Source organism: Halictus rubicundus, chromosome 1, assembly GCF_050948215.1.
Source record: "Halictus rubicundus isolate RS-2024b chromosome 1, iyHalRubi1_principal, whole genome shotgun sequence".
Taxonomy (NCBI): Eukaryota; Metazoa; Arthropoda; class Insecta; order Hymenoptera; family Halictidae; genus Halictus; species Halictus rubicundus.
The window spans coordinates 9,442-20,873 of record NC_135149.1 but is presented as its reverse complement, the minus strand read 5'-3'; the positions used below and the strand labels follow the sequence as shown (position 1 = coordinate 20,873).

The window sequence follows — 11,432 nt, the reverse complement described above, 5'->3', positions numbered from 1 at the left end:
CAAACCGTGTGTTGAACCGTCTGTGATAAGCGAAGTGATGTGATTGTTTAATTGATGTGTAATATCGAAGCGAGTAACTAGTCATGGATCGGTGTTTTCTGTTGACGTGGTGTCATCGCGAGATTCTAATTTTGGTCTGTCGGATTTCCGATCCAAATGCAAATGTGTGTTATGCGGTAGGTTGCATTTTTTGCATCTGCCACCGCGACATGTATTGTGCGAATGTCCCGGTTTTAGGCAATTGTAGCATAAATTTGACTTGCGAACTGACTCAATGCGTTTTTCTACAGATGCATCTAAAAACGATTTACATTGAAATGCTGCGTGCGATCCCGATTTACAGATTCCACACGTTGGGAATTGTATTGCGGTGTTGAAAACCCGCCGGACTGATCTTGGCGAAGGCGGTGGCGAATTACGTTTAGGTGGATTGTATTTTGCGCGATTATTGTTAGAGTGTGATTTTTGATGTGTGTTTTCTTGTCTCTGGTGATTATTGTACGATACGGTTTCATAATCCTTGCATTGATGTGATGCCATATGTAAGAACTTGAAAATATCATCAATTTTGGGCACTTCGGTATCGGATAACGTGCGTTCCCACGTTTTCCGCGTTTCCTTGCCCATACGCGAAATGAGGATGCTAGTTAGAAGATCATTCGCGATATCTTCCTTTTTCCGTCCTAACGCTTCGAGTGATCGAATGTGAAGTTGCATGTAGTTTGCAAGATCACGAATTGATTCTGATGAATCGTTTGACATCGCGGGTGTGTCGCGTAAAAGAGCCGCGTGTCGAAGTACCAATGCGCGTTTATTGTCGTAAATTTCGGTTAAGTGCTTCCAAGCGGCTTCGTAGTTTTCATCACTTATCGTGAATGCGCCGATTGCGATTTCGGCCCTTCCCGATAAGGATAACTTCAAGTAATTTAATTTTTGTATATTGCTTAACCCGGTATGTGTGTGAATCATTGTTTGAAACGCGTCCTTAAATGTTACCCAGTGTTCAATTCGCCCGTCGAATTTTGGTAAATCTATCTTTGGCAAATTGACCTGAATAATCTTTGATTCGTCGTGATTGTTTTCAGAAAGCGTGATTTTTGTGTTTGTCGCGAAAGATTCTTGTAATTGAATCGCTGACGCAATGGCGTTGTCATAATTCTCGGTTACCTGTTCTCGTTGCTTATCTAATTCCTCATAATCATCGGACAGCATTGCAAGCTCGTCTTGATGCTGATTGAATTTAGAAAATAGATCTCTTAACCGGCCGATTCTTTCGCGAAGTTTTATGCGTTCTAACGGAGAATCTTTATAACACGTAACAAAGTTGTTCAGGACGGTGATTTGGCCTTTGAAAAATCTACACTTATTGCGTAATGAACCGATTTGTTCGTTTTTGTCGATCGTTTGTTTGCTTGAGGACGCCATTTCGTGAAATCGAGACAGAAAGGAAGTACGATATAAGAAAGGATTTGATTGTGTGCGAATTTGACAAGCCTACCTTGCCGATGACTTCTTTCGCTGCCTCGTTCCTGGTTCCTTGATCCTGGAGAATCAGCAGGCTGGAACTCAGGTCCCCAGTGTTTGTTGATCTCCCGGAAGATGTGTCGCCAACAACAGTGTTGGGATGCTGTGAACGCCTCCGGTCCGCTTGCTGCCAGGAGGACGTTGGTTCCCCGATGTCACTGATGTGGCTTCCCCGAAGAGATGGAGATCGTCAAGGCTGACAAATCTCGTGAATGTCCGTTTTACACACACTCCACTAGATCACTGATCCGGCTCGAAGGACCATGAAATGTTTTGTGTCGGTATGTTTAATAAATGCGAGTTTTGTGACAATGTTCGTTTATTTTCAAACAATACACGGCACTATCACCTGCCGAATTAACCTTAGGTGATTGGTTATATTAGGAACAGTGGTCGCAGTGTGGAAATTGACGGACTATGTGCGTTTTAAAAATCGTGTAGATGCGCGAGTGTTTCTGTGTTCTGTCTGCTTAAGATGCGCGGATGATTCTGAGGGTTCTGAATGCTTCAGATGCGCGGATGATTCTGAGGGTTCTGAATGCTTCAGATGCGCGGATGATTCTGATGTTGCTGTTCCGAGGTCCGCTCTCTCGTTAACTCGTGTAACGAGGAAATTCGTAGGCATAGGCCCAATTTTGGGGGAAAAAGCACCCCATTCGTCACTTAGGCTGTAGGAGGAGGGTCTTCTTCTCGTGGTGGAGGTGGAAGCTCCTCCTCAGCCGAAAATGGTAAATCTCGAAAAATGCGCGTTTTAAGGACCTCGGAACAGCGCGTCTGTTTTTCGGCCTGAGTGGCCTTCGAAATTTATGGCCTGCGTGGCCCGCGTGCTGGCTGGCCCAAGTGGCCCGAACGTGGTTTATTACCCCCTTGGTCTGAGTACGCTCACGAAACCAAGGGGATGCGATCTTAGGCTCGAACCCGAGCGTGTCTCGATAGACACAACCCAGGTGCCCTTGTGAAATATGACCTGTGAGGCCTGGCCATGCGACGCAAGGACTGCGTTTCCTTGGCCGCTGCGTGCTACGGACAACGGCCCGTTGTAGTCCGAATTCGGGACCCTCGCGTACCTCGCGATCGGTACTCGAAACGAGAGTCTAACGAATTGACTTTATGGCCACTTTTCCAATGCTGTCAGCTTAAACCCTCGAGTGCACGTTTTCGACATTTCGAGGACTAAGCATTCTTCTAAGTAAACGAAGGACAGCAAATAATCGGAAAAGGGCCTCGGAAAAATACGTGAAATCGAACACACTCTCTCTCGCTCATTCTTCCTTTCACTCCTGTCTCCTCATTTCTCGCCCTCTCCTTGATACTTTCCATCCTGTATTTCTTTTCTCTCCCGGTCTAATTTTTTCATCCACTCTTCCCCCCTCCCGTCCTCAGCCAGTATTTCCTTCACCTTCTCTTGAATCCCTACTTCCAATCCTTCGTCTCTTGAGCACCTTTCCAACACGTGCTCCCACATCTCATCTTCATACCCGCACTTTCTGCACCGTCTCTCCTCCTCTTCCCCCCAGTACCTTCCTCCCCTCATTTCATTTCCCAACCTGTATCTTGCTATTCTCGTCTATTTCTCTTCTTTTGTTCCTTTTTCTAAAGATTGAGGCCTTTCCTTCGATCTTATCTCTTTAAACCATTTATTATATTTAGACTCCATTACCCTCTTCCAGTTTTCTTCTTTCTCTTTCTCTTTCTCTCTTTTCTCTATCCTTCCCCACTCTTCTTCTCTCCTTTCCTTATCACCCTCCTCTAACATTCTTCTATTCCCCCTTTCCTCTATATATTTCTTCCTTCCTATCTCCCATTTTGATATCTGCTTCCCTCCTGTAGCTCTCTCTTCTATCTCTTTTAGGCATTGTCTGGCCCATTCGCTTCCTTTTCCAGATCTCAACCTTTCTTCAAACTTCCATGCCCTCCTCGCGCCCCTCGCTCTCATTTTCTCTCTCTTCGTTTCCTCCCTTATCATATACCCTGGTGTTGTCCACTCTAAACCTAGCATCCATCTGATATATCTTTCCTGCATTCTTTCCACCTTCATTCTTTCTTCCCAGCCCCAAATCTCTACACCGTATGCCATCACTGGCCATACCAGTGCGTCGAAAAACCACTCTCTTCTCTTGTACTTGTCTTTAAAATATCTTTTCCCTATACCCCACACGCTTTTCATCACTCCTCCTCCCTTCCTTATTCTGTCTTCTATTTATCTTTCCTGTCCCCCATTCTTCTTGAATATATATCCAAGATATTTTATCTCGTCTACTTCCTCAACCGTTCCGTCTCCCCATCTCCACGTCTTTTTCTCTTGCCTTCTTCTTTCAAATCTTATTATCTCCGTTTTTTCCCTGTTCACCTCCAGTCCTTTCTCCTTTATATAACTTCTGAATTCCTCGATGATTAGTTTCATCCCGCTCTCCTCCTTCGCCAGCAGTACAAGGTCATCCGCATATTGTAGAGTATATAACCTTCTTCCCCTAATCTCCACCCCACCTTTCCCTCTCCTCCTCATCCTTTTCTCTAAATCAGCCGTGAGTAATATGAATAACTTCGCGCTTAGCGGACAGCCTTGTCTTACCCCTGTCCCTACCCAGAACTTCTCTCCCATTTCACTTCCCACTTTCACCTTTGATGTTGTCTCTCTATATACTTCTTCTATTCTTTCCCTAATTCCTTCGCTCACACCTCTTTCCTCTAATGCTTTCCACAATATTCCCCTGTTTACGCTGTCAAATGTTGCCTTCAAATCTACAAAGCATCCTATTATCCTTCCTTTCTTCTTCGCCAGTTCCCTGTTGATTACATAATTTACCACGTATATATTGTCTATTGTCCCTTTCTCTTTTCTGAATCCTGTCTGGTTCTCTGGCACCATCCTCTTCTCTTTTACCTCTCTCTCCAGCCTCTCCTCTAGGATAATTGTATAAATTTTGTACAAGGTGTTCAATAACGTTACGCCTCTATAACCTTCCACTGTCCTTCCATCCCCCTTCTTTTTATAGGCACCACTACACCTACTTTCCACTCTTCTGGCCATCCTTCTCCATTCCATATCCTATTACATATTTTCCACACTTCTCTCCTTATATTTTCTCCTCCATATTTCCATATCTCATTTCCCATCTCATTTCTCTTGCTGCTTTCCCATCTTTCAATCCTTTTATTACTCTTTCTATCTCTTCCATTCCTATATTTTCTGTCTTCGTTTTCCCTGCTTGAATTAATATCCTTTCTCTCTCCTGCTCTTTTTTCTCTTCACAAAGCTTTTTGTATTTATTTTTCATTCTTCTATATTCCTCTTCTTCTTCTTTCCCTTCTCTCCATCTCCTTAATACCCTTCTCAGTTCTTTCTTTCTTTCTATGCATTCCTTATCCCACCAACCTCTCCTTTTCATCTCTTTCCTGCCCTCAGTACTCCTTATTTTTTCCATTACGCCCTTAATCTTTTTTTCTAGCTCTCCTAGTCGTTCTCCTATCTCTTCCACTGTTATTTCTATTTCCTCTGTTTGGCCTCTACATTTTTCTTTTTCCTCTCTTCCCCATTCTACTTTTTGCGCGCCTCTCTTTCCCTTGTTCTTTTGTCGCCTATCACATAATCAATTACCGTCCTTCCTCTCTGTCCTATATATGTGTACTCTCCTCTCTCGTCTCCTTCTAGCCCTCCATTCAATATTTCCAATCCTAATTCTCCTAGTGTTCTTATTAGCTTCCTCCCTTCTCCATTAACTTTTTTGTCTCTTGACTCCCTATAGCCTTCCCCCTCGTCTTCTTCCTGTCTTACTTCTCCTCCTTCCCTGCCTGTCCTCGCATTGTAATCTCCTCCTACAATTATTTTTTCGTCCCTTCCTACATCCCACCAGTCCCTCAGTACTTTAATTTTCCGTTCAATATCTTTGTTTACATATACCCCTAGTATCTTCCATTATTCTCTCCCCCGCACTTCTTTCCGCACATAATTTCTTTTCTCATTCCTATCACCATTCCCCCCTTTGCTCTCCCTATTTTACTATCCCTAACTGCCCATTGCTTTTTCCGAACGTATCCTTGCGGTAATCTTCTTTCTACTTTTGCCCACATCTTTTATTCCACCCGTGTCTCCAGCAGCACCATTACATCCCATCTCTCTAGGTCCTTCCAGAATTCTTCATCTTTCCCTACCATTCCTGCTATATTCCAGAAACTGATTTTCATTTTTTCACTTTCCCCTCCTTTTCCCTTCTTCCCTTCCCCTGTCTTCAACTCCTCTTTATCCCGTTTCTTTACTTCTCTTCCACCTTTTCTTTCACTCCCCACTCGTTTCCCTCACCGTCTTTCAATATTTTCTCCTTCTCATCCCATATCCACATCTTTCCTTCTATCCATATCTTCATATACCTCATTTTTACCCTTTTCCCTTTTCCCCCTCTCCCCCTCTCTCCATTATGTTTTTCTGCATTATCCTTAGCCTCCATTGTATGTTTCTTTCATCCCATGTAAGATCATCCTCTATCCTTTCCCGTCTCCCTGCTAATTTTTTCTTTTTTGACATTACTCTTCTTTTCTGTTCCATTGTCGCCATCCTTACCACTGCCCATTCTCCTTTTCCTAATCCCTTCCTGCCTCTTTTCTTTACTTCTTCAACCTCGAATTTTTCTCCTATTGCTTCTAATAACTTTTGCACTTCTTCCTGTCCGTCGCCACCATCTTTTATCTCCAATCCTGTAACTACTATGTTCCTTCTCCTTAACTCTCTTTCTTTTCTTTCCCATTTCATCGCTATTTCTTTCAGTCTTCTTTCCATTTCTCCTTTTTCTCTTTCTCCCTCTCTTCTCTTCTCTTCGTCTTTTCTTTTCTATTTCTTGCAGCTTTTTGTCTATCTTGTCCTCTATTTTCCCTTCTAGCTCTATCTTTTTCACTCTCTTTTCTAACTCTTGTATCGATTTTCTGTCTCTCTCCCTTTCCTTCTCCCACTCTTCCTTCATATCTTTCATCTGCCTCATTATTTCCGTCATCTCTTTCCATCCCTCTGCCACTTCACTCATCTGTTTTATTGCTCCTTTTAATGCCCCCTTTATCTTCTCTCTTATTGTCTCTCGGATGTCTTCTTGTTCCCCTCTCTTTTCTTGTCGTTCCTCTCCTTTCACATCCTCCGGCGATCTGTCTGTCTTTCTACTTTTTCTGAAAGGATCTTTTTCCTTTCCTTCTCTTTCCTCGTTCTCTCTCTCTTTTCTTTTCTTATCTAACCAGTTCCCTAATCCCTCCACTTTGGATAAACTGTTACACCTTGCTCTTTCCTTATCTCTTATCCTCATTAACTTTCTTGCCGTCTCTCTTTCCCGTTCTCTATCTTCTTGTTTATTCATTTCCTTCCTTATCTCTTTCTTCTTTACCTACGTTCCCGTCGTCTGCCTTTGCGTTTCTTTCTTTTCCCACGCGTGGCGCTCTCTCTTCTGCTCCTGCTTCCCCTGCTCTCCTTTTTATTGTGTGCCTAACCTCACTTTCTTCTCTTATCTCTTTCTCTATTCTCCTTTTACCCTTTCTTGCTCCCCTTTCTTCTTCCAACTGCTTCTCCGATCTTCCTCTACCCCTGATCTTACTCACTCCACCTCTCCTTTATTTTCACTCGCTCTCTCACCTCTTTATCAACTACTCGAAATATCACACCTTATCTTCTTCTAACCGGAAACGGAACTCCATCGCAAAAGACTGTTATTTTTAAATAATTTACCATTCTATACGCAAATGTCATTTCTTAATGCAAAAATATTAGAAATATCTTTGACGCGGGGAAAGAGGACGCGAGATGTCATATATTTTATCTAAACTTTTGTTGGGGTATCGTGCACTCCGAGTGTACAGTAAAGGTTAATACAATTCATAGTGCAAAGGACATTGGTTTTTCAAAGCCTTCCGGTGAATAGCGGTTGATAAGTCGGTGCACTTAGAATTACCTAAACCTACACTCTGCCCCACGAGAGAATGGTACCGTTTCGCGCAGCTTGACTAGCCGCGGAAGGCGCTGCGAACCTCTCAACTCCCACTCCCCACTGCGAGTTTCATATACGCGGCGTACCGTATTGAAACGAATTATCATGGAAGTATAGGGTATAGGAAATCGTGACCATTTGCATCCACTATGAATACCGTGTGAACACCCGGTATGGCTACGAATGAGGCCACGTGCAGCGCTGCAGCGCGTGGCGTCACTACGCGCATGCGCTGTGCATTGGGAAGGGACCGATCAGGGCGAAGATGCGCAGCGACGGACGAAAATCGGTTCTCTCGCGGTACCATTCTCTCGTGGTGCAGAGTTTAGTAGCGGTCTGAGTAGCTGCCCAATATCGGGACCGACGCGGCAACACAGGTATTTAAGATAAAACTGGGATAAAGTGATTTGTCTTTATGAAACCGTATATTTTATTAAACTGTATACAGTGAATTCTCATTACGAGTCAGTGCCAACCTTACAATTTGAAGGCAGCGGATGTACCCACACCACCGCGATGAGGGGCTGAAGCTCGAGAGCCATCGCCGCCACAACATTGTCGGGTATATCGGTGTGAGACCATAAGACCACTATTAATCCAATCACAAAACTTCTTTGTTTTTCATTATTTTTTCATGAGACTTTCACCAACATGTTCGTGGCATTTTTCTTATTAAAATGAAACCAAATATGATATAATTCCGATGTATCATAGGCATCCCCGGGGTGTAGAGGGGAGTAAACTGTTCTGGTGTTAGGTAGCAAACTCCCATGGTGCGCGGCCGTTGGCCTTTGTTGCGTGCATCTCGAGCGCCTCTCAAGTGGCTTTGCTAGGGTTTCCGGCCTGTATGGATTGAGAAAACATGGTAGTTTTCCTTGTTCCATCCGTTCCGGACTGTATGGGTCGGCCTTGGTTCAATAGTCGCCGAAAAACCTCTAAAGGCAGTTTTGACCATCTTAATAGGCGAGGCGCTTTGTTTCGATAATTATGCAGAAAGGGTTACACCTTACCGATCTTGATGACCTTGAAATATGTTAGCAAGAACATTATTCTGAACAACTCTTCTCTCTACGTGTTTCCGCTACCCGGCCTTCGAAATATTTACAAAAATCTATAGACACCTACTGCAGCGAATTCTGCCCCTTTTAGGCTGGGGACACATGAGCGTTGGAATGATGTCCGTTGCGTCGGACTTTATGGTACTGCACGAGTATGGTGGTGATACTACAGCATACTAACATTGCAGGATCATGAGGATACCGGTTGGCCCGACAACACAAACCACAAACCTCATCTCATAAAGTACAGCATGGCCCTGGCTTTACACATTGCCTCGGGGCCGGCAGGCGCCTCAGCTCTGGATCCGGGTGGGTGATGCCGCTGTCGAGGTAAAGGGAAAGATGGGTTATCTCGGACTGACCCTCTACAGACGCAGGCGCTTCGAGAGGCACTTCGACTGTACGGCCCCCCGAGCCGAGAAGGTGACGGTCGCCCTTGGGCCGATGAGCGGATACGTCGCATTTATGCAGGGGTGGTGCACTTCAAAATTCTGTATGGGGCCCCGTGTGATCCGAACAATTAATGGACAGCCGGCAGAGTTCGTTGCACACGAATCGTCTGCAACGCCGGCTGGCTTTGCGGACCATACGGGAATATCGCACCATCTCCGTTGAGGCGGCGTCCCTCCTTGCGGGTATGGCTTCCCTCCAGTTCATGGTGGAGGAACGGGTGACATATTGGATTGCCTGCTGCATCCGCCGAGGGGAGCTTCACACCGAGCGGAACGAGGTCGAGATGCTGAAGCGCCAGGACAGACAGAATATGTTGGCCCGTTAGCGGCAGCAGGTTGTTGCCGCCGACTCAGGCCGGCCTATTGTGGGGGGAGCATAGCTCCTCCCGTGATAGGCTGACACCCCGATGGGGGAGGGGGATCCGTGGGGGGTTTGGGGAAAGGAAGGGTCGGAGCGTGCCGGATCGCGCCTCCGACGGCCCTTCCTTCCGGTGGCGGCGTCTTCTTGCCTCGGCCGGGGCTGGTTCCTTCGGGACACCGGCTCCGAGCGGGGCACGAAGACTCCGCGAGCTGTGGGTGGACCGAGCTGGGGTTCGGGAAGCCCAATCCGAAAGCTACAGGGATGGGGACACCGGGCGGGTCCCTCCGCCCGGGGTCTTGTAGCGTAGGCAGTGGGGGTGGTTAACCCCTCCCCCGGGGTCTTGTAGCGTAGGCAGTGGTGGAGGTTAACCCCTCCCCCGGAGTATGATGATGCTGGGAGGTGTCCTGTTGAGTACTCGCGTGATCCAGGCACCTCCCCTTTAACTTAGGTGGGCGTGGGTTTTTTAGTGGGTAGCCTTTTGGGGATTTTCCCCAGGGGTAGTCTCACATAACCCCGGCTCTCCCCAGGGAGCCGGGGTATGCGAAAAGCATTTTCCCCACGGAAAAAGAGGCCGGCCTATTGCCCGGGCCCTCCTGCCCATTCTGGAAGAATGGTGCGGGAGGCGGACAACGGTAACCTTCTGCCATACGCCGATGCCCTCCGGACACGGTTGTTTCGGGGAGTACCTGCTGAAAATAGTCAGAGAGCCGACGGCGCAGTGGCATCACTGTGGGGATGCCCGGGATACGCCGCGGTATACGCTGGAGGAATGTCCATCGTGGTCGGCGCCGCAGCGTTTCCTTAGGGGCATTATCGGGGCGGACCTCTTGCTGCCGACAGTGGTCAACCACATGGTCGCCGGTTGGAAGCCATGTACTGCGGTTGCCTCCTTCTACGAACAAGTAATGTCGCAGAAAGAGGCGAGGGCGACCCCATCTCTGACAGGAGAGTGGCCTCTGGCTAGTGACCGCAGACCCCTCGACAAGCTAATATTCCCATCGCCGCCATGGGGGGACTACTACAAGGCTTCCCCCCGTTAGGGCCAGGAAGAGACCCCCGTTATCAGCCCTCTTTATTCGTATTTCGGTGACCCCAAGGACGCCGAGCCTGGTCGCGGCCTTTGCCGCGGCCAACATCCGCACCATGGTGGATTTGCATCCCTCCGGTATCGTCAGCGTCACCGCTGACGTTTGGGGGGGGGGTGGAAGCCGGCTTTATCCCCACACACTCCTTTGTTTGCCCCTTCTGAAGCTGACGTTGGGGAAGATAGGGAGGAACCGCCTTCGTGGTTACTGCTCTCCTAGCCCTCCGGACCACCACCACAGCCCAGACCACCCCGGCGAGAGAGGGGGCTGTTTGCGGAGGGCAAACCCCTCAGGGGGGAAGGTGCTTCCACCTTCTCCACCCAGGAGCCCCTATAGGGGTTTTCGAAAGGGTCGAGGAGCCGCCGGAACCGCATCCCTCCTCAACGTCCATTTGGCCCACAGGTCCTCCACACTGGCCCATGTCTGCACGGTGGGGGTGGCTGAGTGGAGGCCGGTAGTATATTAGTATTATTTTCTAGTATATTCTCGCCTATTCTAGTATATTCAAGTATATTGTAGGATATTCTTGCATATCCTATTATACACCAATATAGTCTGGTATAATAGAGTATATTCTGATATGCAGTGTCTGAAAAAAGTGTACGAATTGCTGCCGAAAGGGCGATTTCGAATAGTTCATCGCAGAATCGATGAATATCTGCGTCAAACCACTGTTTCTGAACAGAACCGTTTAATTCGAGTGGTGAAACGCTTCATGCACATCCAAGCGGACGAAAACACTGCAAAACACCGAATTGCGTCCGAAAACGTGTTTTCGGAGAGTTTATCGCAGACTCAGCGAAATTGTGGGCCAAACCACTATTTCCGTGCCGAATCATTGTTTTACACGCCGAAAGGCTTCATCCGCATGAATTTGGACGAAATCACTGCAAAACACCGAATTGCTGACGAAAACGCCGTTTCGACTAGTTTATCGCAGAATCGATGAATTTCTGCGTCAAGCCACAGTTTCTGACCAAAACCGTTTGATT

At 46.9% G+C, this 11,432-nt stretch overlaps 1 protein-coding gene and 1 long non-coding RNA gene across 2 annotated transcripts; one reads left to right on the top strand and one right to left on the bottom strand.

The window, feature by feature from the left end:
- Positions 1 to 6,322: 6,322 nt before the first annotated feature.
- Positions 6,323 to 7,186, bottom strand: LOC143353507 (uncharacterized). Its single transcript, XR_013082202.1, has 2 exons — positions 6,779 to 7,186; positions 6,323 to 6,707 (listed from the first exon to the last, which is right to left on the bottom strand). It is a non-coding gene; the product is annotated as an uncharacterized LOC143353507 (long non-coding RNA).
- Positions 7,187 to 8,884: 1,698 nt separating this feature from the next.
- On the top strand, positions 8,885 to 10,395 carry LOC143361735 (uncharacterized). Its single transcript, XM_076801339.1, has 3 exons — positions 8,885 to 9,018; positions 9,074 to 9,307; positions 9,924 to 10,395. Exons 1-3 carry the CDS (start codon positions 8,885 to 8,887, stop codon positions 10,393 to 10,395), a joined length of 840 nt encoding a protein of 279 aa, XP_076657454.1.
- Positions 10,396 to 11,432: the final 1,037 nt, after the last annotated feature.